This window comes from Ruditapes philippinarum, unplaced genomic scaffold (genome assembly GCF_026571515.1).
Source record: "Ruditapes philippinarum isolate M1 unplaced genomic scaffold, ASM2657151v2 ctg685_1_1_1_1, whole genome shotgun sequence".
Taxonomy (NCBI): Eukaryota; Metazoa; Mollusca; class Bivalvia; order Venerida; family Veneridae; genus Ruditapes; species Ruditapes philippinarum.
The window spans coordinates 63,451-88,088 of record NW_026857381.1 but is presented as its reverse complement, the minus strand read 5'-3'; the positions used below and the strand labels follow the sequence as shown (position 1 = coordinate 88,088).

General features: G+C 33.2%; 1 protein-coding gene across 3 annotated transcripts in view; it reads left to right on the top strand.

Annotated features, from left to right (window-relative positions):
- LOC132749547 (cohesin subunit SA-1-like) overlaps positions 1-24,638 on the top strand; it is a 39,163-nt gene extending 14,525 nt beyond the window's left edge. Inside the window, exons 10-30 of one of the 3 annotated variants that reach the window (XR_009628435.1) lie at positions 107-186; positions 561-636; positions 1,524-1,673; positions 2,382-2,496; positions 3,410-3,516; positions 4,036-4,125; positions 4,610-4,699; positions 5,249-5,452; positions 5,953-6,023; positions 6,715-6,973; positions 7,395-7,548; positions 8,155-8,288; positions 10,296-10,397; positions 10,835-10,983; positions 11,316-11,444; positions 13,482-13,666; positions 14,089-14,248; positions 19,550-19,654; positions 21,018-21,168; positions 21,758-22,056; positions 24,601-24,638. Coding sequence is in view for 2 of the 3 variants with exons in the window: in XM_060739356.1 (XP_060595339.1) it covers positions 107-186; positions 561-636; positions 1,524-1,673; positions 2,382-2,496; positions 3,410-3,516; positions 4,036-4,125; positions 4,610-4,699; positions 5,249-5,452; positions 5,953-6,023; positions 6,715-6,973; positions 7,395-7,548; positions 8,155-8,288; positions 10,296-10,397; positions 10,835-10,983; positions 11,316-11,444; positions 13,482-13,666; positions 14,089-14,248; positions 19,550-19,654; positions 21,018-21,168; positions 24,601-24,627 (2,538 nt within the window). In the remaining variant the exon portion in view is untranslated. Of the gene's footprint in view, positions 1-106; positions 187-560; positions 637-1,523; positions 1,674-2,381; positions 2,497-3,409; positions 3,517-4,035; positions 4,126-4,609; positions 4,700-5,248; positions 5,453-5,952; positions 6,024-6,714; positions 6,974-7,394; positions 7,549-8,154; positions 8,289-10,295; positions 10,398-10,834; positions 10,984-11,315; positions 11,445-13,481; positions 13,667-14,088; positions 14,249-15,681; positions 17,279-19,549; positions 19,655-21,017; positions 21,169-21,757; positions 22,057-24,600 lie in introns of those variants that run through there. The other 2 variants (XM_060739356.1, XM_060739357.1) reach the window with 2 other exon arrangements.

The window sequence follows — 24,638 nt, the reverse complement described above, 5'->3', positions numbered from 1 at the left end:
TATTCAAATACTATTTTTGATGTCTGTTTCTCATATTTTGTTTCTGATACTAAAAATACTCAATGTTTAGATATAACAGTTATCATGATATGTTATATTCTTGTAGGATCGTATAGTGGAAATGACACTTGATAAAGAGACAGAAGTGGCGGTACAAGGTGTAAAATTAGTCATCAGTATTCTAAAGTAAGCAATCTTAATACATGTCAAAAGTTGTTTGTCTTATTATATGGTTGTCATCAAGGTTTTCATATGATCTTGCCCACAATATGGAGGGATCCAAAAAATCGAGGTAGGAAAATCTTTCCGAAGGCAATCTTGTTATTTCTGAGAAACAAGAAATTACATAATAATCTCTCCCTCAAATTGTTTTAGTTTTCTATTGTTTATAAACTTAATAGTTATCATCTTATTTTGGCATGATTAAAATAAGTGCATGGTTCCTTTTCCTAAATTGATAGAATTTAAAATTACTAATTGCTTAAACTTAATTCTTGCTGAATATTGCAAAAACTGAGCAATTTGTTTCAACTAACCATCAGTTATATATGTAATTGCAGTAGTTTTGGTGATGCAGTGTTGAGTGACAAAGATTGTGAGAATGTGTATGAACTGGTGTATTCATCCCATAGACAGGTTTGTACAACTCTTTACATGTTAGCCATATACTGGTATTAATCAAAGTTTAGTAGAAAAATGCAGGCTATTTTAGAATAAAGCTGGATTTCAGATAAAAAAAAAAAATGAATATATTAATTATGATTAACCAGTGAATATTGGTATTTTATGCTAATAGGGTGCATAAAGATTTGTCCTTGTCCATCCTAATAACTGTGTCTATAGACTGATAAATACAGTGGTGCATCTAGAATTTCAAAATTATGGGGGATTGTCCCCCACTCAACTGAAAAATGTGGGGGATTTGAAAACAATGTGGGGGACATACATTTACCTTACAATATGACATACCGAAAAGAATTCATCTATTTTGCGTTTAGGCATTTTTGACATCTATCGTCCGCTCAACATCGGATATAGAAAAAATAAGATATTGACTAATACTACAATACACACAAGAGTTGACCCAGTCGACTGCTACACGTGATTTAGTACATATTTTAGTCATTATCACAAGTGAAAACAAACATGGGTGAAGCGTTCAAGATACAATGAAGATAAACTGAATAAAGTTAAAAAGATCGTCAAATTTGCAACTTGGCTAGCATTGACTTCATTAAAATGCCCGATCTTCATAAAATATGGGCAAATTGCGCAATCGTGCAGCCTAGGTGCAACTCTGCAATTAGTGGAATCTTTTAGACACTCTTGTACTATTGACACATTCCTTGTTTATCATGCAAAATGAAAGATTCCAAATTTGAATCCGTGATAAATTGAAGGAACCTATTTTTCCTTTTGATTCTAACAGAAATAGTTTATTGTAAAAAGTAGGCAAACCAAGAAAATAAATTGTATAATTTATTTAACTTTCCTAATGCTTGCACCATTGAAATTATTGACAGGTTGCGCAAGCAGCTGGAGAGTTTCTGAATGCCAAGTTGTTCAGACATGAGGACGATGATGCCACTGTTGCTAAAACAGCGAAGGGGAAAAAGAGAAGTCCAAATACACCTCTCATCAGAGATCTGGTTCAATTCTTCATTGAAAGTGAGGTAAGAGGAAAATTTTGTTAAAAAAATACTACATTCTGGATTGAACACCACAGTGAATTTCACAAACCATTAAATTCAAACATTGGCCAGTATCCATTAAAAGCCCTTTTTTAAGTATTTTAAACTTTTTGTATTACTGTGCCTCATAATTAAATTTCAGTCACTGCATATATGCAAGTAAGTAAATTGTTTATTAAATTGACATTTGTTATAATCAATACAATATACAATAATGAAGACAATTATTAGAACACCCGGCTCAATGGGCCTATATGTCACCTACCTCATTTATACGTCTTGAAATGAGATATATATAATAATAATGTTTACAGGTTGATATTAAAGAGAAATTTTGTACACGAATGATGAAACACAATCTATGAATCAAGGCAGTCTAATTCATGTATACATTTTAAAGATCGTGTGAACTAATTATTAATATAAGAATTCTTTTATGATATGCTTGCACTAATTGTTAGCAACTTTTTAAGCAATGTTCTTAATTTATCATGTAACAGTAAAATAGTATATGCTTCCTTTTGCCAAATATGGTAAGTATGATTCAAAAATAAAAGTGACTAGTGTAATGTATGTTGTGCTAGGTTGCCATTTGGGTTAAAAACATCGCAATATGTTATAATATGGGTTTGACCATACAGTCACACCAAGCTTTGGATACACTTCTACTTCACTATGGTATTATTTCAGTTACACGAACATGGAGCATACCTTGTTGACAGCCTGTGGGATATCAATCCAATGATGAAAGATTGGGAATGTATGACTGATCTACTCCTTGAAGAACCAGGCAAAAATGAAGAAGGTATCAATGTGTATTATCATAATATGAGCCACGTCACGACAAAACCAACATAATGGGTTTGCGACCAGCATGGATCCAGACCAGCCTGCGCATGCGCGCAGTCTGATCAGTATCCATGCTGTTCACTATCAGTTTCTTTACTTGTTATAGGGTCTGTAAGCGAACAGCATGGATCCTGATCAGACTGCGCGGATGCGCAGGCTGCGCGGATGCGCAGGCTGGTCTGGATCCATGCTGGTCGCAAACCCATTATGTTGGTTTTGTCGTGACGCGGCTCATTTGTTTTATTGAAAGTCTAATCATAAAGCTGTTGCTATGACAGATGAAATTATAAATTTGGATAATAGACATTGAAGAGAAACTTCTGGTTTTTTTTGCCAAACAGACAATTTAAAAAAAACAAAAATTAAGCTTACACAATTTACTTACTTTATAAAGATCCTGTAACACAATTTTTTATGGTTTTAAGTCATAAATATGATGCTCAAATTAAGATATATCAATATTGTAAGTTCCAAAAAGCATTATTTATAAAGATATTACCGAATTTAACATTTCATGTAGATAAGGGGAGGTAATTAGAAATTTGTTTTCTATAAAGTTTCTATAAAGTAAGAAATAAATGCATATATTGTAATGATTACATATAATATGCACAAATATTTGCAATACATATTTTACATATTCTTTGATGTTTGAGTTTTATTTGCATACTTGTGTACTTATATTTAATTTCACTTAGTATGGTTAACCACTTTGATCCCAACATACATGATCTTTAAGAGCAGAGCACCTAGTAATAAGAGGTAAATACAGGGCAGTGTAGACCCACAAGATGATAATCTACTAGTCATTTAAAGTGCCCAGGGATTTACAATAATAAGTATAATAATAAGATTTTTATTTCACACAGCCCTAGATGACAAGCAGGAAACTAGTTTGATAGAGATCATGGTATGTTGTGTAAAACAGGCAGCCACTGGTGAATCCCCTGTTGGTAGAGGGCATGGTAAACAAAAGGTATGTCCAGACATAGAAAGTTAGTTTTAACTTGTTTAAGTAAGCTGGATTGTGCTGAAGCATATTTGCATGTCTCTGAAGTCGGCTCCCCCAATATAGCTTAAACTAAAAAATGTCCATGTGTTGAGAGGAAGACACGTTGGCCAAATGGTATCGGTTGTTTACTTGAACTCAACCGACAGAAATCCAAAGAAGTCATCTAGTATATGTTTTGATTACAGATTTCTTTTGAGATCAACTTTAATAGAAGCTTGCCAATTTGATTTCTTATGTAAAGGGGCATGCCTCCAGATGAGTGAAATAAATCTTCTAAAAATCAAGGTCAAGATAAATGTAGCTTAAGAAACATAAATAAATAAATTCACATCCAGTTTTCTGCGTAACTGAATTATGAGTATCATCATATCTCTTCCCAGTTACAAACAGATTGGGAGAAAATTACCTGAAATTTGTTGGTATGTTGCTTTGGAAAAGAAAATAATAAATAAATGTTTGTTTTGCTTTTTATTTAAAAATTAGTTAACAGCAAAAGAGAAGCAGTCAGTACAAGATGACAAGACAAAGTTGACAGAACATTTTATTTCAGCGCTTCCACAGCTCTTATTGAAGGTTAGATTGTTATTTCCCTGTCATTAAATTCAATATCTGGGGGAGGGGGGGGGGGACAAAATGTTAAGACAGGATTTCACATAGCTAAAAAAGAACTTACCTAACATTGTATGAAGTTTAAACCTGTTTTCTGGGGAAAAAAGATATATAGCATTACATTGCTTTTACTATTCAGGAAAGCTGGTTAGGTTGACTGACTGAAGATTTGACCAAAAATGTGTTTTAAAAAGTCAGCATATACATGTAACAGATAAACAAAGTTTAAAAATAATTTTATTAATCACTTTTCTATTAATTTTGATATCGTGAAAGTTGATTCTTACATAATTATGCTTCCTAATGAAAGTTTTGTAGTCAGTGTTATTTTCCATCTTGTTAGAATTTTGGATTGTTTTTACATTGGAAAATAGGGATTGAAAATAGTGTTGAAGAATGATATTAAAACAGCATGTTATTATAATAACTATTTTTTTTTTTAATTCAGTACTTGATGGATCCAGAGAAAGTTTCTAATCTACTACAGATCCCCCAGTACTTTGATCTAGAAATTTACACCTCCAGTAGACAGGAAAAGGTAAATTATTTAGCTTATTATAGTCTTGATAACCTGATTCGAATTTGGGATTATCCTACTGCTATATGTCAAGGTTTAGAACTGAACACTTTTTATGATAGAGGATGTATAAGTTGGCGGAAAGCTCAGTCAAGTAGAGCCACGGAATGGTATTCCGAAGGTCCAGGGTTCAAGTCTCAGACTGCATATTTCTCTCACCCTGTGACAATTTGTGTCCAACGGAGACCATGGCAATGTGGTTCTACTCAGGTGACTGTGCCTGAAATGATGCACAGAGGGGCACCTGACGTCTTCATCCACCAGTAAAGCAGGAATGTCACCATATGACATCTACTGTTTGTGTGACTTAAACCCCCCCCCCCCCCCCCAAAAAAAAAAATAAAAAAATTTAAGAGATTTTAAAATAAAATACAAAAATTGAGCTGATATCAATTTGAAGCCCTGATATGATGGCATAAATGTGCAGGCTGGTCAGGGTCTATACTGGTTGCATAGGCATTACTTCGGTTCGAGCAGGTTAAATGTTAAAATAAATGTATTGTGTTTCAGAATTTAGAGAGCTTATTGAGATACTTACATGAGATAGTAGAGAAGCATACTGATCAGGAAGTACTGGAATCATGCTCTAAATGTTTTGAGTGTTTGTGTGACGAGGCTTACGCTATCAGTGGTAAATGTGATGTTGCCAGAAAAACACTCATTGACAGCCTGGTGGTGAAATTCAAAGAAGCAATGCAGGACTTCTTTGCTGAGGTAAATTAAAATGTAGCTTTAATAAATGGTGAAGATACAATTGATTTTATAGAATGAACTGATATAGAACTAATTTTCCAGTTTAAACTTAACACCTTTTGTGGTTGTTTCTGCTGTATATGGTTTGCATTGACACACCATTAGAGCTGATGTCCTGCGATGTATATTTTCAACTAATTCTGATTAATATATACTATATATAATATTTTATCAAGTACGACTCAGGGTTCTCCGTTGCCGGGAGGGTTATGTTTGCTGACTTCAAATCCAGTAATGCGCTCTGTAATTTAGTCTTTGAAGAAGTTAAACATCCCAGCTTATGGAAGGTCACAGGTTTAACTCTGGTGCTTATGCCTGAAACTTGAGATGTCACCTTCATTTCCTATACTGGTAAAGCTTGAAAAGTGTCATATTACCTGAACGGTGTCTTAAAACTTGCGACTTGAAACCTAGTTAAAATTGATTTTATTTGATAAAAAAAATATTTTTTCTTTTGACAGGGAGAGCAACCTGATGAAGATGAAGTTTATGCATTGATTGCAGCCCTTAAAAGACTGTATGCTTTCTCATGGTAATTATCCCTTATCTGAAACTTGTCTGGCTTCATATGCTTAATGGCCGTAATAGATCAAGAATTTTATCATTATTTAGAATAGGGAGAGCTATTGTACTCACCAAGGTGCCAGCTTTGGTATCTCCAAACAGTACTCCAGGGAATGGTTTGAAACTTACATATTTATTTAAGAGCATGATAGGTCATTGACCAAGGACCGCCTCCGTGGTCGAGGGGTTAGAGTCGATGACTTCTAATCCAGTTACCTCTCTGGCATGGGTTCGATCCCCAGGAGATGCTTTGGTAGTTTAGCGCGGAGGAAGGTAGTCTAGTACTGGTTAAACTCTCCAGGAACTATGGTTAGGAAACTACCCGCCTATATGACTGAAATACTGTTGGAAAAAGGTGTAAAATGAAACAAAGACACAAACAGACCAAGGCCCATAACTCTTACATGAATTTTGACAAAATTAGAGCCCTTTATAACCTTTAAAAATTCTATATTATCCAGGCTTCTGTTCTTCTTGCCCTCCTGATTTTATGCAAATGGAATTTCATTGCATTTTAAAAGTGTCATTTGTACATTAAAAGGGAAAACAAGTTTACATATACTGATAGCTTGAACAAATCATTACTATAGCTAGTAGGTGTAGATGATGATATATATACATTGTATGTGTATTTATAAAAGAATCTGTTTACCTTGCAGTTGTCACGATCTGAGTTCATGGGACCTTTGGGATGACATGTTCCACATTGTACGTCTCGCTTCGGAGAATGTGGAACTGGCCGACGAGATTGTTAGTAAAGCTCAGACAACCATACACATGTTGTTACTGTGGAACTTGCGACTCATCGAGGAAAACTCTAACCCAGATTATGTTCAAACCATTAAAAAACATCAAATGACTTTCATGAGATACCTACATCAGTTGTTATACCATAGTAGAGATAGAATCAGTGAAGATGTAAGAATATTATGCTGTTGGTTATGTAATGATTTCAATATAATAAAAAAAAAACATTTTTCCCCATTACTTTGTACCGTTATGTGAGTGATGGCATTTGTTTTAGTAATTTATCTAAATACATGTACTATTCAATCTTTTATGTGGTTAAAGACGGTTAAAGAATTATTTCATTATTGTATTTAAACAAAGGGACTATTTCCATGGTCCATGATTTAAGTTTATTTACACCATGATTTAAGTATATAAACTCCTTGATAAAAGTTAATATACACCTTGATATAAGATAATATACTCCATGATTCATGATTTAAGTTAATATACATATGTAATTAAAGGTTGATTGACAGCTTACTTTCTAAGACAACAGTCGGGGTTTGTATGAAGTTTTATTTAACAGCAGTAACTTCTGTTATTACAGGCATATGTTACCATATGTGACTCACTAATCATCTTCAGTAAGAATTTAGGAGAGAAGGAAATGTTGCGACCACTTGTATTTGAACCAGAGAAAAGTTTACAAAACCAGCTGAGCTCATTTCTAATGGACAAAGTCTTCCTAGAGGATGATGATGGTTAGTATTTGAAACAAGAAGTCTTCATTATTATGTACATGCCCCAAGTTATAAACTGATTTATGTTTTTTTATGGCCATTTCAAATTCTTAACTGAAAGATGCAAATGCATCATGATAAATTTCGCTGTATATTGGATTTGAATTTACAACTACCAGCACACATACATAATGCTGTTCACCACGTAGCCAATGAATCTGTTCCCTGACATAATTGTCAGAGGTTGTGTCTAAAGTAATTGATATTCATATGTATGTATGTAGATAACAGATAGTTTGCAAAAAGAAAAATGCCACATGTACTTAAGGTGCAGATTGGCATTTATTTGACTACAATTTTATCTCTAACTCCAAACCATTTGCCTTTCACATCTGTAGGTCAAAGCTGTAGGTTCAGATACTTCATTTGAGAAAGCTATCCATCTAGCTTATGGAAACTAGTGTAAAATTTCAGATTTTTATCTTGATTTCACCAAAAATGAAAGTGGTCAGTTCCAAAAATGGCAGTTAAGAAATTTAGCAAGTTAATGGTAATTATGCAAACCTGTATTGTTATAAATTGAACTGTAGTTATATTGTTGTAATCTTTATTACATATTAATTGTAGATGATGTTGATGAGAATATAAAGATTGAAGAACTTCACAAGAGAAGAAACTTCCTGGCTTGTTTTTGTAAACTGATTGTCTATAATGTTCTTAATATCAAGGTGGCAGCTCCCATGTTCAAACATTATATGAAGGTATACCACTTTATTTATACATACTGTGCTAGCTCTGCCGAGCAGAATGTTGTAGAGCAATTACTCCTTTACATTAACAGTATCAATGCTGAGCGGCATTCTATTGAGCAATTACGTCTCTACAACCACGTAACATGTCTTCTCATAGTATCAATTCACATGAAAGATCCTGTTTGTTTTAATTTAGGTTGTAACCACACTTAAGTCAAATTTCATATATGTATATAATTATTCTTCTAAAACGATTTTCAAACATCCAAGAATATGTAAGATATGGACTGCAAACATTTATAGGCATTATATGTAATCATTGAAATATATGCATTCATTTCTTATTGAAAAATTTGGCTTAGACTTAATAGAAAATAAAATTCTAATTACCTCCCTTTATTTACATGAAATGTAAATTTGGAAATATCTTTACAAGTAATGCTTTTTGGAACTTCCAATATTGATAAATCTTAACTTGAACATCATATTTATGATATAAAACCATAAAAAAATATATTGAGTAACAGGATCTTTTAACTTTAACTATTTTAAGAGCAACACCCATCAGCAAAAGCCAAAATAATTGTCTTCTTAAGGGGGAATGCTGTGCAGAAGTTGTACTGTCTCTTTATATCTAATATTCAATAATAATTATGAAAATTTTCAATATATCTTGCTATTAGCTAGTGTTGGGAATCGGAAGACAAACTCATAATCGATTAATCGGAACAATCGGACAGGCTCTCCGATCAATTAATCGGAATAATCGGACTGAATGTTTTCCAGCATAACTAACTAGAAAATAGAAATCATTACAATTTTAATTCAATATAAATTAATGTTTTTATCTAATTGTCTGTTTAACGTATTACAAAATACAAATTCTTCAGTCAGGACACAGTTTACATACATGTAATGATTTTCATATTCATATTCAGGAAAATCAATGTGTCCTTATTGCCAGCATTTACTTATTTAATCAAAAATAAAGTTTTTATTTAAGTGTCTATTTCACAATCGAGCTAAAATAAATATGGTTAAACTAAGGAAATTTTGAGATTCAGGGTTCCCATTCCTGTGGGAACAAGTCATAGTCATATAAATTATAATAAATTAATAACTGCTACCAAAAATTGATAAAATGTATCTATGTGATTAATTAATTAATTTAATATGCATGATCAGGAATAAAAATGTAAGTTACCATTCCACATACAAAATTAATTATTTTATTTCATTTTTAATAACAGAATCGCCGTACCATAAACGGTGTCATGGTAAATATAAGTTTAGAAGCCTTTTAAATTTATTTTTTAACATTATAAATGGACAGTGTAACGAAGATTGTTACAGTAAAATACAGTATCAGAATCCGATTTTAATTTAAACGGGTGCATATCCTTTACCACAAAGCTTGCACACAACTTTAGCCATGTCCAAGTTATCACGGTAGCGGGCCCTTCAATATTCAGCTTGTGGAAACCAAAATGATTCCAGACATTTGATGATGTTTTCCCTGTTTAGAATTATTATTCAAATCGTTCTGGGTTTTTTGTTTTCGTGAAGATTGAAGAGTATTCAAATTAAATAGCGCAAAGCTAAAAAACTACGAAAAATAACTACCACAAAGGAACAAAAATTAACACTAAGCGACAATCGATTCTGTTCGACCACAATCGATGTCGGCGACATTATCAACATACCGATCTATAATCGAATAGCGGCGACAATCGGACCATCACTACTATTAGCTAACATAATATTTATGTCCTATTGTGAGTTGTATTATATTTTTTTATAGAGCAAACTGTATTTAAGATGTTTTATTTATTGTCGGGTACATTTTGGAAATTAATCTTACTGCCAAGAATCAAATCAAGTTTCTGCTTAAAATGCCCATGTGCAATATAAGTCATGTGTTTAATTGAATGTAGATTGATTTGAAATATGTATAAGAACTTCTGACAAATTTGGATATTGTATCAGTGTAAACAGTAGTTGATCTGGTAATTTCAGTTTTACAACGATTATGGTGACATCATAAAGGCGACTATGAGTAAAGCACGAGAAATCAACAAAGTTCATACAGCTAAAACGTTAATCATGAGTCTCACACAGGTATAGTAAAATATACTACTTACTTCTTTCAGACAAGAAAATTCCTTACATGTCGCCTTGCTTACAAATGTTGGTGGTTCTACTCAGGTACCTGGGTTTGCCTGAAATAATGCAATGAGCACCTTGGGTCTTTCGAGTTTATAACAGTGTCTGTAAGAAAAATAACAAGTAATGGTTTTGAAACTTTGAAACACACTTGTTAACAATTTAATGTGGCCCATCACTCAAACAATTTTAAATGTAAAACTTGGAATGCTGCTTATCATGGCAAGGATTTATATTTAATTTTAACAAAATAGAAACAACACAAAATGCAGGTCAGGATTTGTCAAATAAACATTAAGACAACATTGTTATGTTTTGTTTATTTTTGTTTTTTTTATACATTATAATAATTTCTGTGTATTTCTATACATGTTGTTGGTTTTTTGTGACAGTTATTCAAAGAGCTACAAGATGAACAAAGGGGCATGATAGACAGATCATCAGACGCCTTTCAATCCATCAAGGAATTGGCACGAAGATTCTCACTCTCATTTGGACTGGACCAGGTTAAGAACAGGGAAGCTGTTGCAGCCATGCATAGGTATAACCTTTGTCTATATAGAGATATTATTGCAAGTTTTGTTTGTATTACATCTTAGGTGATTGGTTGATATTTGAATGATATTTAAATTTTAATAACTCTTACCTTACTGAATTTGTGTAACATATTTTTCTTTACTTTGCCTTGAGAACTGTCCATCACTAGTAAAAAGGGAAAATGCTAAAGTTGAGCAATTCTTGCTTGATGTTATGTTAAAAGGATTTTGTCTTTTGGAATAGTTGTTTTATTATCTGTGCTTGAAATTATAGGAATAAAACAGATTTAAGGTACAGAAATCCATTGAAATAAAGGAAAAATTTCATATATTTCAGAGATGGTATATTGTTCAGTATCAACAATGTTGACCCTAATGACCTCAGTAAAGCCCCGCCCAATATATCATTTCTGGAGGTACTGTGTGAGTTTACCAACAAACTTATGAAACAGGATAAGAAGACAGTGTAAGTGAACGTTGTTTTCCTGTACTATTTATATATTATACAGACTTTATTTAAAGCTTTTAGCTTCATCTCTCATGATATAGGGGTAATCTTTTAGGAATGGTTGATTTATTGGGTAAGTTATTATGCCCCCCTTCGAAGAAGAGGGGGTATATTGTTTTGCTAATGTCGGTCTGTCTGTCTGTCTGTCGGTCCGTCCGTCGGTCTGTCCGTCGGTAGACCACATGGTTTCCGCTGATTATCTTGAAAAGTATTTATCACAAAGTCTTCATATTTTACATAGTGATTGGTCATAACTAGTAGATGACCCCTATTGATTTTGGGGTCACTAGGTCAAAGGTCAAGGTCACAGGGACCTTAAATGTCAAAATGGTTTCCGCTGATTATCTTAAAAAGTATGTATCACAAAGTCTTCATATTTCACACAGTGATTGGTCATAACTAGTAGATGACCCCTATTGATTTTGGGGTCACTAGGTCAAAGGTCAAGGTCACAGGGACCTTAAATGTCAAAATGGTTTCCGCTGATTATCTTAAAAAGTATGTATCACAAAGTCTTCATATTTCACACAGTGATTGGTCATCACTAGTAGATGACCCCTATTGATTTTGGGGTCACTAGGTCAAAGGTCAAGGTCACAGGGACCTTAAATGTCAAAATGGTTTCCGCTGATTATCTTAAAAAGAATGTATAACAAAGTCTTCATATTTCACACAGTCATTGGTCATCACTAGTAGATGACCCCTATTGATTTTGGGGTCACTAGGTCAAAGGTCAAGGTCACAGGGACCTTAAATGTCAAAATGGTTTCCGCTGATTATCTTAAAAAGTATGTATCACAAAGTCTTCATATTTCACACAGTGATTGGTCATCACTAGTAGATGACCCCTATTGATTTTGGGGTCACTAGGTCAAAGGTCAAGGTCACAGGGACCTTAAATGTCAAAATGGTTTCCGCTGATTATCTTGAAAAGTATGTATCACAAAAGTCTTCATATTTCACACAGTGATTGGTCATAACTAGTAGATGACCCCTATTGATTTTGGGGTCACTAGGTCAAAGGTCAAGGTCACAGGGACCTTAAAATGTGAAAATGGTTTCCGCTGATTATCTTGAAAAGTATTCATCACAAAGTCTTCATATTTCACATAGTGATTGGTCATCACTAGTAGATGACCCCTATTGATTTTGGGGTCACTAGGTCAAAGGTCAAGGTCACAGGGGCCTTAAATGTCAAAAGGGTTTCCGATGATTATCTTGAAAAGTATTCATCACAAAGTCTTCATATTTCACCTAGTTATTGGTCATAAGTATTAGATGACCTCTATTGATTTAGGGTTCATTAGGTCAAAGGTCAATGTCACATGGGCCTTAAATGTCAAAATGGTTTCCTTTGATTTTTCCATAATTGAACACTTCCATGTACCCATTTTTGGCAAGTTTCTTTAATAAAATTACCAATTATGTGAGTCAATGGCTAGAAAGGGGGGTATATGTGTCGTTCGACATTCTTGTTGGTTATTGGCTCTGCTTAAAGTAACTTGCCTTAAGATATTAAGCATGAATTATCTTTTAGTGAGTGTCTACAAAGTTTGTTCAAATAAAAGACCTGGGGTCAAAATTGGCCCTGCCCCGGGGGTCATTGATTTTCTTTATATGTGTATAGCAAAAACTTAAAATCTTCTTTTAAAAAGCCCAATGAGCTAGAGCTTAGATGTTTAGCATGAAACATCTTCTTATGGGTGTCTACCAAGTTTGTGCAAATAAAAGCCCTTGGGTTAAATTGGCCCTGCAACGTTGGGGGGGGGGGGCCTATATACAGGTGAGCGACCTCAGGGCCATCATGGCCCTCTTGTTTTTCTTTGGTAAGAAAGGGAAAGTATAAGTTAAATCATTGCCAATGAATTGTAAGCATTGCCAATGAATTGTAAGCATACTAAATTGTAAGCTTAAATTTAAAAAAATGTTTTGTCCCAAAAGTGAATGCTATTAACATATATGTGAAATAAAATGTTTGCTGTTCCTGTCTGACAGGTTGAACTATTTGGACAAACAGTTGGCAGGTGTTCCACCAATATCGAGGAACTCGGAAGACTGGCAAGCCCTGCTTACATATCGTAACAGCTTGGTACAGGGAGAACATGAAATACATCCTATCACCCTGAAACAGGCCGCACAGAAACGTTACGGCAAGAAGAGAAATGTCACCAATATTGATGGTATGTATATTTATATGTGTCGGCAGTAGACTGACAGTTTACACATATTATATATATATGGTTGATATAAATTCAGGCTTAGAAACTTTATCTTTATTTTACACAAAGAAAAAGCTGGTTATTGTATTAGTATATGTCTATGGGAAGGCATTAACAAGTCTTTGTGTGAACCTTTTTTTTTACCCCAACATATTGCGGGGATTTCAACAGGAATTATTGTCACCAAGTGCCCTAGGGTTTTGTGCCAATATCATTTTCGGCAGAATTATGACCCTTGTTTTTTCACCTTTTCGATATCAGCAGAAAATTGTGTTTGTGACAACATTATGTCAGTTGTTTGTTTGTTCTTAATTCAGTTTTGTTTATGGAATAAATCAAGTGAATCAATTTTGACACTCTCAGTATCCTTTTTTTTCTACCAGGAACACTAGCAGAAGAATCATCTAACCAAAGTTGGGACACGGCAACCCCAGCACCTGGTCTTGGTATGCCTCAGCATCAGTCCACGGCAGTGAAACGACGTAGAATGGATGAGGAAAGTGCGTCAGAACAAGGTTCTGAAGCTGATTTCACAGAATCTTCGTAAGTGATCTGTTTGTTTGAGTGTTTGTGGTTGTTAGTTTAATGGTGTTTTTGTATTAAATGTTTGTGTTTGTCATCATTTTCATGTCTTGTTTTATTTTTTATTTTGAGGTTTAAATTTTAGTCTCAGCACCATTTTTTGTGGTATTTTTTTTTTATTTACATGTGTATGTATTATTTTTATTGAAATAGAAATATATAAAACATCTTTCTGAGATTAATTGCGAGAAATATGGCTAAAACTAAGGTCAGTTAAACAAAGATCATGTTATTTAATATTGACTAATCTAAGAGAAATATTGTTATGGCTGTTGCCTTGGTTTAGTTTAATTAATTTATCAGGACAAAAAAAATCTTAGTTTAAAAAAACAATTAAAAAAAATATGGCATCATGATATATTTCTGTATCAAGGAGCAACTATTGATTATAATTTTTGTTACATGCATGTTTCTCTATTTTCAATTTAGTTTATACATGATTGATTTAGTGTAGCAATTATATTATTTGAGTGGTGTTGTAACTATAGTTTGTCCAACTTTTACTAGAAAACTTGTTGTCTGTCAGTCTTGCTCTCTTCTTGATCAACTTTAAAACCAATGCCATCCACTTTTATCTATGGTAAACATACCATTCAGTTTGTAAACATGTAGTCTTTGCTGTTTGATATATAAGTGTATCAGGTAAGCAGAAAAGTTGCCATATGACTTTTACAGTGTTGGTGTGAGTTAAAAACCTTACAAAATGAAATACATGCCGTGATGAGCGTCATAGATTTATGGCCATTTGTTGGTTTTATGCTGATAGTACAGGCAAGTTGTTTCTGCCCCAAGTAATTACATAGCCAACAAATGGCCATAAATGATGCTGTTTATGGCATGTTTGTCACTACTTGCCTGTGCTATCAGCATATAGCCATTCCAGCCTTCTTATCTGTTGTCTGACCATACTGTATATTTTAGTGATAATATTAGCATTTTTATATCAAGACCCCTCTTATTTGCAATAGTTAGTTATATTCAAATAAAGCCTGGTAAAGGTTAACTTTATTCACTGGCATATTTCTCTTCCTTGAACAGCACACCATAGATTTTGGTTCAGTTATTTTTCCACCTTTGGTTAAGTTGAAAAGTCCTGTAATCTGACCTCATCGAATTAGTCCAGAAATTTGTGTTGAAGAATGTTAGTGCATCTGTGTTGCAGAAATATTGATTATTATGTTGGTTATGAAATGAGATGTATTGTATAGCTTTGTTATAGAAGTGGATGTATAGCAATAGAAAAAAAGCCACCTTACCAATTTCCTAAAACATATTAAGTAGAACCTTTTAATGTGTTTGTTTGTTTATTGTTTTTGTTTCTTGTTTTTTGCTTTTATGTTTCATTTTATTTTATTTTTTCATTATTTTGTTGTTGTTTTTTGCTTTATTTCTAGTGTGTGGGGATGATTACAATACCAGACTGACCTTGGCTTTGAGTGGAAACCTGCGCTTGTTCAGAACCTACATTGTATATTTTCAGTGTTTTAGGGATTTAAGTTTAAAACCTATTAGTCCATTGGTATATATGATAACAACTCACATCTGTGTGTTCAGTGATAAAAAAGTGCCTTCATTTTAAATAGGGAGAGAAAAACTCAGAGTTTTAAACTATCATATTTGAGAAAAAATCATATCCCAAAGATTTGATGTGACTAATGTTCCATACTTTTGAAAGACATGCTAGAGACAGAATTTTCAGTAAAAAATGAGGAAAAAAGAACTTGATTATGGTTTTATCTGAACATGGTGAATATTGATTATAAACCAACAAGTTTGTTATATAAGATGAAATAGTAAAATAAAACTGTAAAAATTGTAAAATTATATTTTAATCAGTTCCTCAGCTACAAGGCAATTGTTACCTTTTATAAACAATACTCTGGTTATGAGAAAATTGACAATGAGGAAGACTAGGTTAATTACACCCTTTAATAAACGTGCTTAAAATATGTTTATACAATACTAACATGTCTGTAAATGACCAACTGTGGCTTAAATAAGACCATATTGTGTGTTAAAATGTCTCGAAGTTCTTCAGTTTATTGATATCAAGTTGCAATTACTTACATTAAATGTTTTCTTGCTTCATTATGAATAGGTCATACATTTCAAATATCATTTCAGATAATGTGCCATGTCACTCCTACATAGTTTTAATATTAAGATATCATTTGCTACATAGTTATAATTATCACCAACATCTGTATCATTCTACATTAAACATTGTGTTCTGGTTTGATGATTGGTTTTTTTTTACATCTTTTAAGGTAGAAAAGCCTTTGACAGGTCAACTTTCACATCTATGCAGTCTGACCAGGCACTTGACATTCCCTAAATCGATAATACACAATTCTCAAATTGAAAGTTAGACAAAGCTATGTAAGAAATCTTGCAGGAAACTCAAAGGAGTTAATTTTTATTGTAATACTGCACATTTTATAACATCATTTTTTCATTGGATAACTGTGATGCTTATACATGTATAATCAATATACACAACTCCAGTGGATTTAGGAAGTAATTGACAGGATATTTGGCTGTTTATAAACAGTTATTTGCAATATACCCAGTGCCTAACGGCTTGGGTTATGTATACTAACAACAATTTATATAGGGCCATATAACCTGTTAAAGATCTTTAACATGTTATTTCCATTTGTTGTAATTTAAGGAGAAAATAAATGAGACTTCAGTTCAGAATATAAAGATCTGATTTAAAAAAACAGTTTTACTTGTACATTAAGACTCCACTTCCATTGTTTTAGTGTCAATGTTGTGCATATTATATACTTAGAAATAGTGTATGCATTTGTGTAGCTGATTGAAATAGTTTATATGTTATGTAAATATTGTAACTTTCTCTATGTAGATTGTTTTTGTGAGCAGAACAAAATTTTATCATGTATTAAATTTGCATCATTTCTCTCTTGTATGAAGTTTTGCTACTTTGTGTATTGAGAAAACCAAAAAAATAAATTTATTAAAACATTCTTTGTTCTTTCTCTTGCTTTCTGTATATTTTTAGTTGGGCAAGTTGACCTACTGGCAGCTCTTTTATTAGCTCACCAGAACCAAAGGTTCAGGGTGAGCTATTAGTATCAAAGGGGAATGTTCCGTCGTCATGCATCAACAATCGTCTTCTCCTCTGAAACTGCTGGGCAAATTTACTTCAAATTTGGTCTGTAGCATCCTTGTGACAGTCACACTTGAATTTGTTCATGTCATTTCAATTGGCCCTTTTAAGGGGTCAACAGAGCTAAAAATAGAAAAAGCTTTAGACATCTTCTACAGAACTAATGGATGGATGATCACCAAACTTTGTCGGTAGCATTCTTGGGTAGTCTTTTATCAAGTTGGCTCATATAAATTTGATTGGCACCTTTTAGAGGCCGCTAAAGCTAAAAATAGAAATACATTTAAAAATCTATTTCTACAGAACTAATGGATGGATGATCACCAAACATTGTAGCATTCTTGGGTAGTCTTTTATCAAGTTTGCTCATTTTAATTTGATTTGCCACTTTTAGCGGCCGCTAAAGCTTAAAATAGAAATACCTTTAAACGTCTGTTTCTACAGAACTAATTGATGGATGATCACCAAACTTTGTCTGTAGCATTCTTAGGTAGTCTTTTATCAAGTTTGCTCATATTTATTTGATTGGCCCGTTTTAGGGGCCACTAAAGCTAAAAATAGAAAAACCTTTAAACATAATTTCCTACTGAAATAACTGATAGATGATCACCAAACTTTGTAGCATTCTTAGGTAGTCTTTTATCAAGTTTGCTCATATTTATTTGATTGACACTATTAAGCCAAAGCTTAAATGCCCCAGGTCATGGCATTTATTCTGTTATACTGTTTAAACATATTCTATGCTCAAATTTAATATTAGAATATACAAATGTATTGACATTCCAACACTGAAAAGCAGTTGTTTCTGGTGAGCGACTCAGCCATCATGGCCCTCTTGTTTAGTACATTATCTCTATAACAAAGGCCTTTCTTTGTCAGGCTTTTTCCTAGCCATTTTTGGAAAAAGTACTTTGCCCAGTTTGGGAAATTTTATGTTGTAAAGTTGCTTAATTTAGAAAAATATTTTGTATCTTTTGGAACCTCCTTCATGCTCTTGTCATAGTATTTTGTTTATTCCAACCAATGCAAATATCATTCAAAGCATTAAAAATTTGACAATGAAATGTATGGAAATATCTGTTTGATACCATGCTGGAATGAACTTGTTTTGTAATCGAGAATTTCAGTTTGATTGGGGATGTTTTTTTTAAAGATTTGGAAAAAATAAGCATGTTTGCCTATTTGGGAATGGGTCTAGTAATCTGACCTGTGGTGACACTGGGAAAGTGCATGATTTATTATTGTGGAATATAATATTAATCACAGTAAGAATTATATAGTTTTGAAGATAGTCTGCATACATGATAAGCTTAATAGAGAGAGTGTAGGATTTTTATCCAGCGGTCACGGAATCAATCCTTCGATGAAGGCGAAATTTCACTTTGGCAAATGATCTTCTCCCATTGCTGATTCAGAAATCATATAGGATTAGTGTTCAGTCACTTGTGAAGAAATTAGAAATTACTGGTTAGTTATCCAGTTTGATGGACTGGCCACCAAAATACGACCAAGAATTTGTTGATATCAGCATGAAGAACAGAAAAAACAAAGCCTTGAGTATAAGTATAGGAGTAAACAATATCCTCCATACTAAATGTGGCATGGACTACTGATATAAATAAAAGAAGTTGTTTGAATTTTTGCTTAAAGTTCAATAAGTAACATCATTTTTAACTTTTTTAAAATTTTAGTGAAAGTTTTGTTTACAGACAGGTTTTATCAGAAAGCAGGAACAAATCCTTTCTAACTGCTTGTTTTATATTGACAAATTAAGTTTCAAAATTATAACTGGTATTCCATTTAAAATTAGCTAAAATGAAAAGATTTAAAATGAGTGGACTTTTATTAAGTTGATAACTTCTCCACATGTAAGACATTGCATGTGACCATGATAAATTTTGTACATCTAAAGACATTAAGGTACGAAAATGCATATCCTGAATTTAATTAACTTAATTGCTAATTGAAGATATTTATATAAAGATAAGTATGTTTGTACACATTTCAATTTGTTGGTACTGAAATATTTCTGGATCATCACTTGCTTACTTAACAATATAAATTCAGAATGAAAATATTACTTAAAATATTTTGAGATAAATGTTTAATTATTTGATGTGTTTATACAGCAACGCCGGGTACCAACATGCCCAGGCTGCATGGATGAACCAGAACAAAGGTCATGACAGGCGAGTTGAGGTTGGGTACCAGGGTCAGAGACATCCACAGGAGATGTAAGTTTTTATGCAGTTAAACCTATGGAGTTGTATCCTCTATAACACGTCTGGCTGTACCAGAATGTACACCCATACAGTCTGACCTAGAGGGGTCCCGCACACTCGGGTCTGTTTATATATAGTGTAAAGTTGCTCAAGCAATTTGAGGTGAAATACCTGGGACAATAAACTTAAAGAAATCTGAGTGTGTTGGACCACTTTGGTCTGATCATACTCTTCTGTTGGCTACATAACTTGGATGCATTTTAACTTAAAAAATGTCATTTTCATCCTTGTTGAATGTTTGATGCCAGTTTGCAGTTCAATGCCATCAGATCAGACTCAGGCAATGGTAGCCTCTCAGTTGACTCTTAACCTGCTGAATTTGTGTACTAATTTTGCCCTGCTTTGAATGGCGAACAGTCCATTAAAAGTTCAAGGGATTTTATTATCAAAAAAGTTAAAAATAGACTAAGAGCCACCGACAGTATAGAACATGATCAGACTGCACAGATTGTCAGATTTGTCTAGTATACTGGTGGCAAACACTAAACACCACGAGTTCCAGCTGGTTAAGGATATTGAAATTTCCTTCAACTACTAAATTACTACATGTATTTCGTTATCACAAGTCTGAGACACAAATTTAGCCAGGAAAGGCCATAAGACAATGGCTGTGTGATGTATAATTGTCATGCAAATGTTTTTGTATAGTTGAACATCTTTAGTGCTTCAGTTTAAATCATTGGGCAATTGTGTTCCTTTTGCAACAATTTTTATGTTCAAGACTATTAATTTTCTTTCTCCACTATTTATTAAATAGCCTGTGATAAATGATATATAATGTAGGGTATACCAATTAAGATAACTTTTCAAAAAAACACAGCAAGAGTCCTAAAAAGCTATCTTGTCGTTAAAATATCTGCCTCTCAACCCCTGGGGAACCTTCTAGGGGTCATGACCTTGTGACACTGGCAATGATTTGGAGTAGTAGAGGATCAATTACTAGTGTAAGCTACAAACTTCCCTCAAACAAATATTTAAGTTAAAATAAATATGCTCCTGGAAACAACATACATTATGTTATTAAAGGGACACCACTGAGATATAATGACATGGCAAGACTAGAAATATTTTTCAGACATTTGTGTACCATTTGATGTAGATTTGGGCCAATAACTTTTGAACATATTTCTTTATTGTCCTTTGTAAATTTTTCAAATTAAGGTGCTATACTTGATCTTTATAAGAATTTCAAATTTAATGTTATGAGGCTTTATGACCTCAGTGGACTCCTTTATTTTTAGGTATAACTAAAGCATAGTTTGCCTGTAACATTACAAAATACTGACCTTCGAAATTTAATTTTATTTGTTTCCAGGCCTCAGTTAGAACCGGAGACGAGTGAACCGAGCATCTCAGAGTACGAGAGTCCGCAGCTGTCGGCTCCGCCCCCACATTACCGAAACATGCGACACCTCCCGCAGCAGATGATGTATGACGACGGATCACAAAGTATCGATGATGCCTCTGTAAGTATTTGTTGACTGTAGACTCTGTAGTATACTAATAAATGCATTGTAAAATAACATCAAGAATTTGCAGCATAATATTAGATAACTAACATGTTAAATAACTAAATATTTGTACTGTAAATGTTGCCAATGTTATTTTAATTCTTGTGTAATTGATAACATTAATTATACATGTAGAATGATCAGTCAGCTATTAACACATGCAAATGCAATTTTTCTGCATATTTTTCTATATTTCTTTAGATAAAATGAGGCAAATTCTAGCTTGAAATTCAATTTTATTATGAAAGGTTATTATTTAATTAATCTAAATCATGATTTATATTAAAGGGAGAGAATTCTAAAAATCTAAGGGAGACTATGGTATACACTAAAGGGAGAGAATTCTTGATACTGAGCTATATAAGCTGTCTGTGTTGGCAGAATTTTTTCATCCATCTTCAGAAAAGAATAATATTATACAAAATTTAGTAGAACATCTTTTGGCATGTCATTGTTTGCCTTATTTTATTGCTTAATATTGATACTTTATTGATTATATATAAATTAACTGCCACCTGTTAACTATTATTGTTCCTTGTTTTAGCGACACCATGCTGGAGTTATTCAGCAAATGCAGCATCAACATCCCCTCCCTCTCTCACCCCTCATCCCCCACCCTCTCTTACACCTCACCCACCCCAACCCCCTACACCTCTCCCCCCTCCACTAACCCCTCAAATTCCTCACACTCCAATGACCCCTCAAGGTCACATGAGCCAGGGTACAGGCCATATGTCACAGGGACCCATGACCCCACTTGGACCATGCCCCAGTCCTTTGACCCCACACCCTCATACACCAATGATGCCCCATACCCCACAAAACATGGGACAAGGTCATTCAGTAAGTAACTGCATGGGATTAAAACTAAAACTCATTTTAGATACATTTTCTTTCATTGAACAGATGGCTTAAAGAATACAAAACTTCACCATATTTTTATGACATTAGTAACGCTCCATTTAACTCTCTATAATTAAACATGATATTTTTTATCAGTATATTTTTTCCATTACAAACGTATTTCACATCAGTAAACACAATGAAAGAAAATGTGATAAAAACTTTGTCTTGATATTTATAATATTGATATTTTAGGTCTTGTGGCTAGATTTATGCTTGACTAGATATTTTTACAAATGATGTATTTCTTTGCTTGCAGCAGCTTTTGTGATATTATTTTGCTTTAAATGTATGTGTCTAGGCGTAGCTACAATGTATAAAGTAACAATATATGCCCTATTGTCCTCGCAACATAAATACTGATACAAGCTTTATATTGTCAATATCATTTTTATTCCTTTTGTACATATTTCTCCTGTTGAGTGTTAATTTTACAGTAATAAAGTAAAACCTTCTTTTCATTTTTTATAGTGTATGGTAACATCAATTCAATGCACAAAAAGGGCAAATGAGTGTATTTTATAGTAAAACCTCTGAATAGTTGAAAATTACTGTTCCCCCCCCCCCCAAAAAAAAAAAGAAAAAGAAAAAAAGAATAAAGTGTTGTTTCCCCTCCCCCACTACCTATCTAAAAAAACTCGGCTATATAAAAAAAAATTGCCCAAAAAAAACCAAACCTCTTTTCAATGAGAATCACATTGTTATACATCTGAGCCGCGTCATGACAAAACCAACATAATGCGTTTGCGACCAGCATGGAGCCAGACCAGCCTGCGCATCCGCGCAGTCTGATCAGGATCCATGCTGTTCGCTATCAGTTTCTCTACTTGTTATAGGGTTTGTAAGCGAACAGCATGGATCCTGATCAGACTGCGCAGATGCGCAGGCTGGTCTGGATCCATGCTGGTTGCAAACCCATTATGTTGGTTTAATCATGACACGGCTCATCTTATGCCTTTGCCTTGTAAATGGAATTCATATTTTATAAACCTTTTGAAACTTTGGTTCTAAACTTTTGACAGATGCTTTAAAGCAGTCACAATTTCATTATTTCTCTAAATCTATATAATTCAGATATAAATAATATATAGTCAATAAAAAAAAAATATTCTAGATGAAAAAAAAATTTTACCTATGCACCTACTCTACCCAATTTGTTGTGGATTGCAGGAAGGTAAACAAAGATAATTTTAAGGCTGGCCTAAATTGGTAGCTAAGATTTGTTTGAATCTATGGCGTTGGTTTAAAGTCTTAACATATAGATTATTGAAATTCTTTAATTATAGGGAACAAAATGAAGAGTAACACACACTAAAACCAAGTGACTACAAAATGCTTTCCTCAGATCTTTTTTTCAGGCAATTTGAGTTCCATCATGTAATTACTGGATTCTAACATGTAAAAAGCTAGCTGGCGAACTTACAGGTCATTAAAGCCACTTAGATACTGAAATGATGTACAGACCTGCATTAGTTGTATTATAAAGTGCTGTATTACTTAACATTGTCTGTGTAACCTTAAACACAATCCCCTAAAATTATATCCTTATTGCTTTAGTTGTATGTTTTATTCATTTTATTTGTTTGGTAAATTTGTACTGAACTCAAATTTCTGCTTTAAATGTGCTTGTAATTTTCAGTAAAGATGAATATAATTGTATACTTTTATGGTTGTTATGAAGTATTTATGTGGTTGTTAAACATGATATAGTGGGGGAGCATTTATTTTATTAATATTTTTCATAATTATTTTGTATATTTTGGTATTTATTTAGGTTTTTAGCTTGAATTTTCTGATATTCTCTAACACAACATGTTAATGGTTCGGCCATGGGTATCTCGGGATGTCCTGGCATATGTGAGAGCATAACACTTGGTTATGGTTTTTGCATGCAACTTCCATTGTCTAAATGACCAGTATAGATATTCAATTTACTACTTTTATCATAGGAGGCTGTTTAGTTTTAGCTGGTTGCAGATTCATATGATATAAAGTTAAATATGATCTTTCCGAAAAATTAAATGTAAGAAAAAAATGTATACAGCTTGTAAGAAATCATTTGTAGAATATTGATACTGCTATGCAGATTCTGGGGAAAACATGGATGAAAATTAAGATTTGATTTGTTTTTAGAATTTTTAACAGACAAGCTTGCTGTGGGTGCCCTTATTTCCAATTATTCATGGAGTAGAAGTTGGTTTTACTGTAAATATGTTTTATATGTAAAACTTTTACATGAATATGTATTTACACATTTATCTCTGGATTGTGAGCACCTAAGATTACTTTGGAAGCTATTTTGACAGTATCTGTACTAATTAAAACCCTTCCTAAAAATTGCATTGAAATTACTTGTATCAAAATTCTGCATTACATTGTGTTAGAAGTGTGAAAATATTTTCATCTATATTTATGTATTCAAAGCAAAAATGTTTTAGGAAATCAATACTTTTTTATATAATTACGTATATTTATTTTTTACAGTCAGACTATGGCCAGCAGGGATATTAAAGACTCCTGGA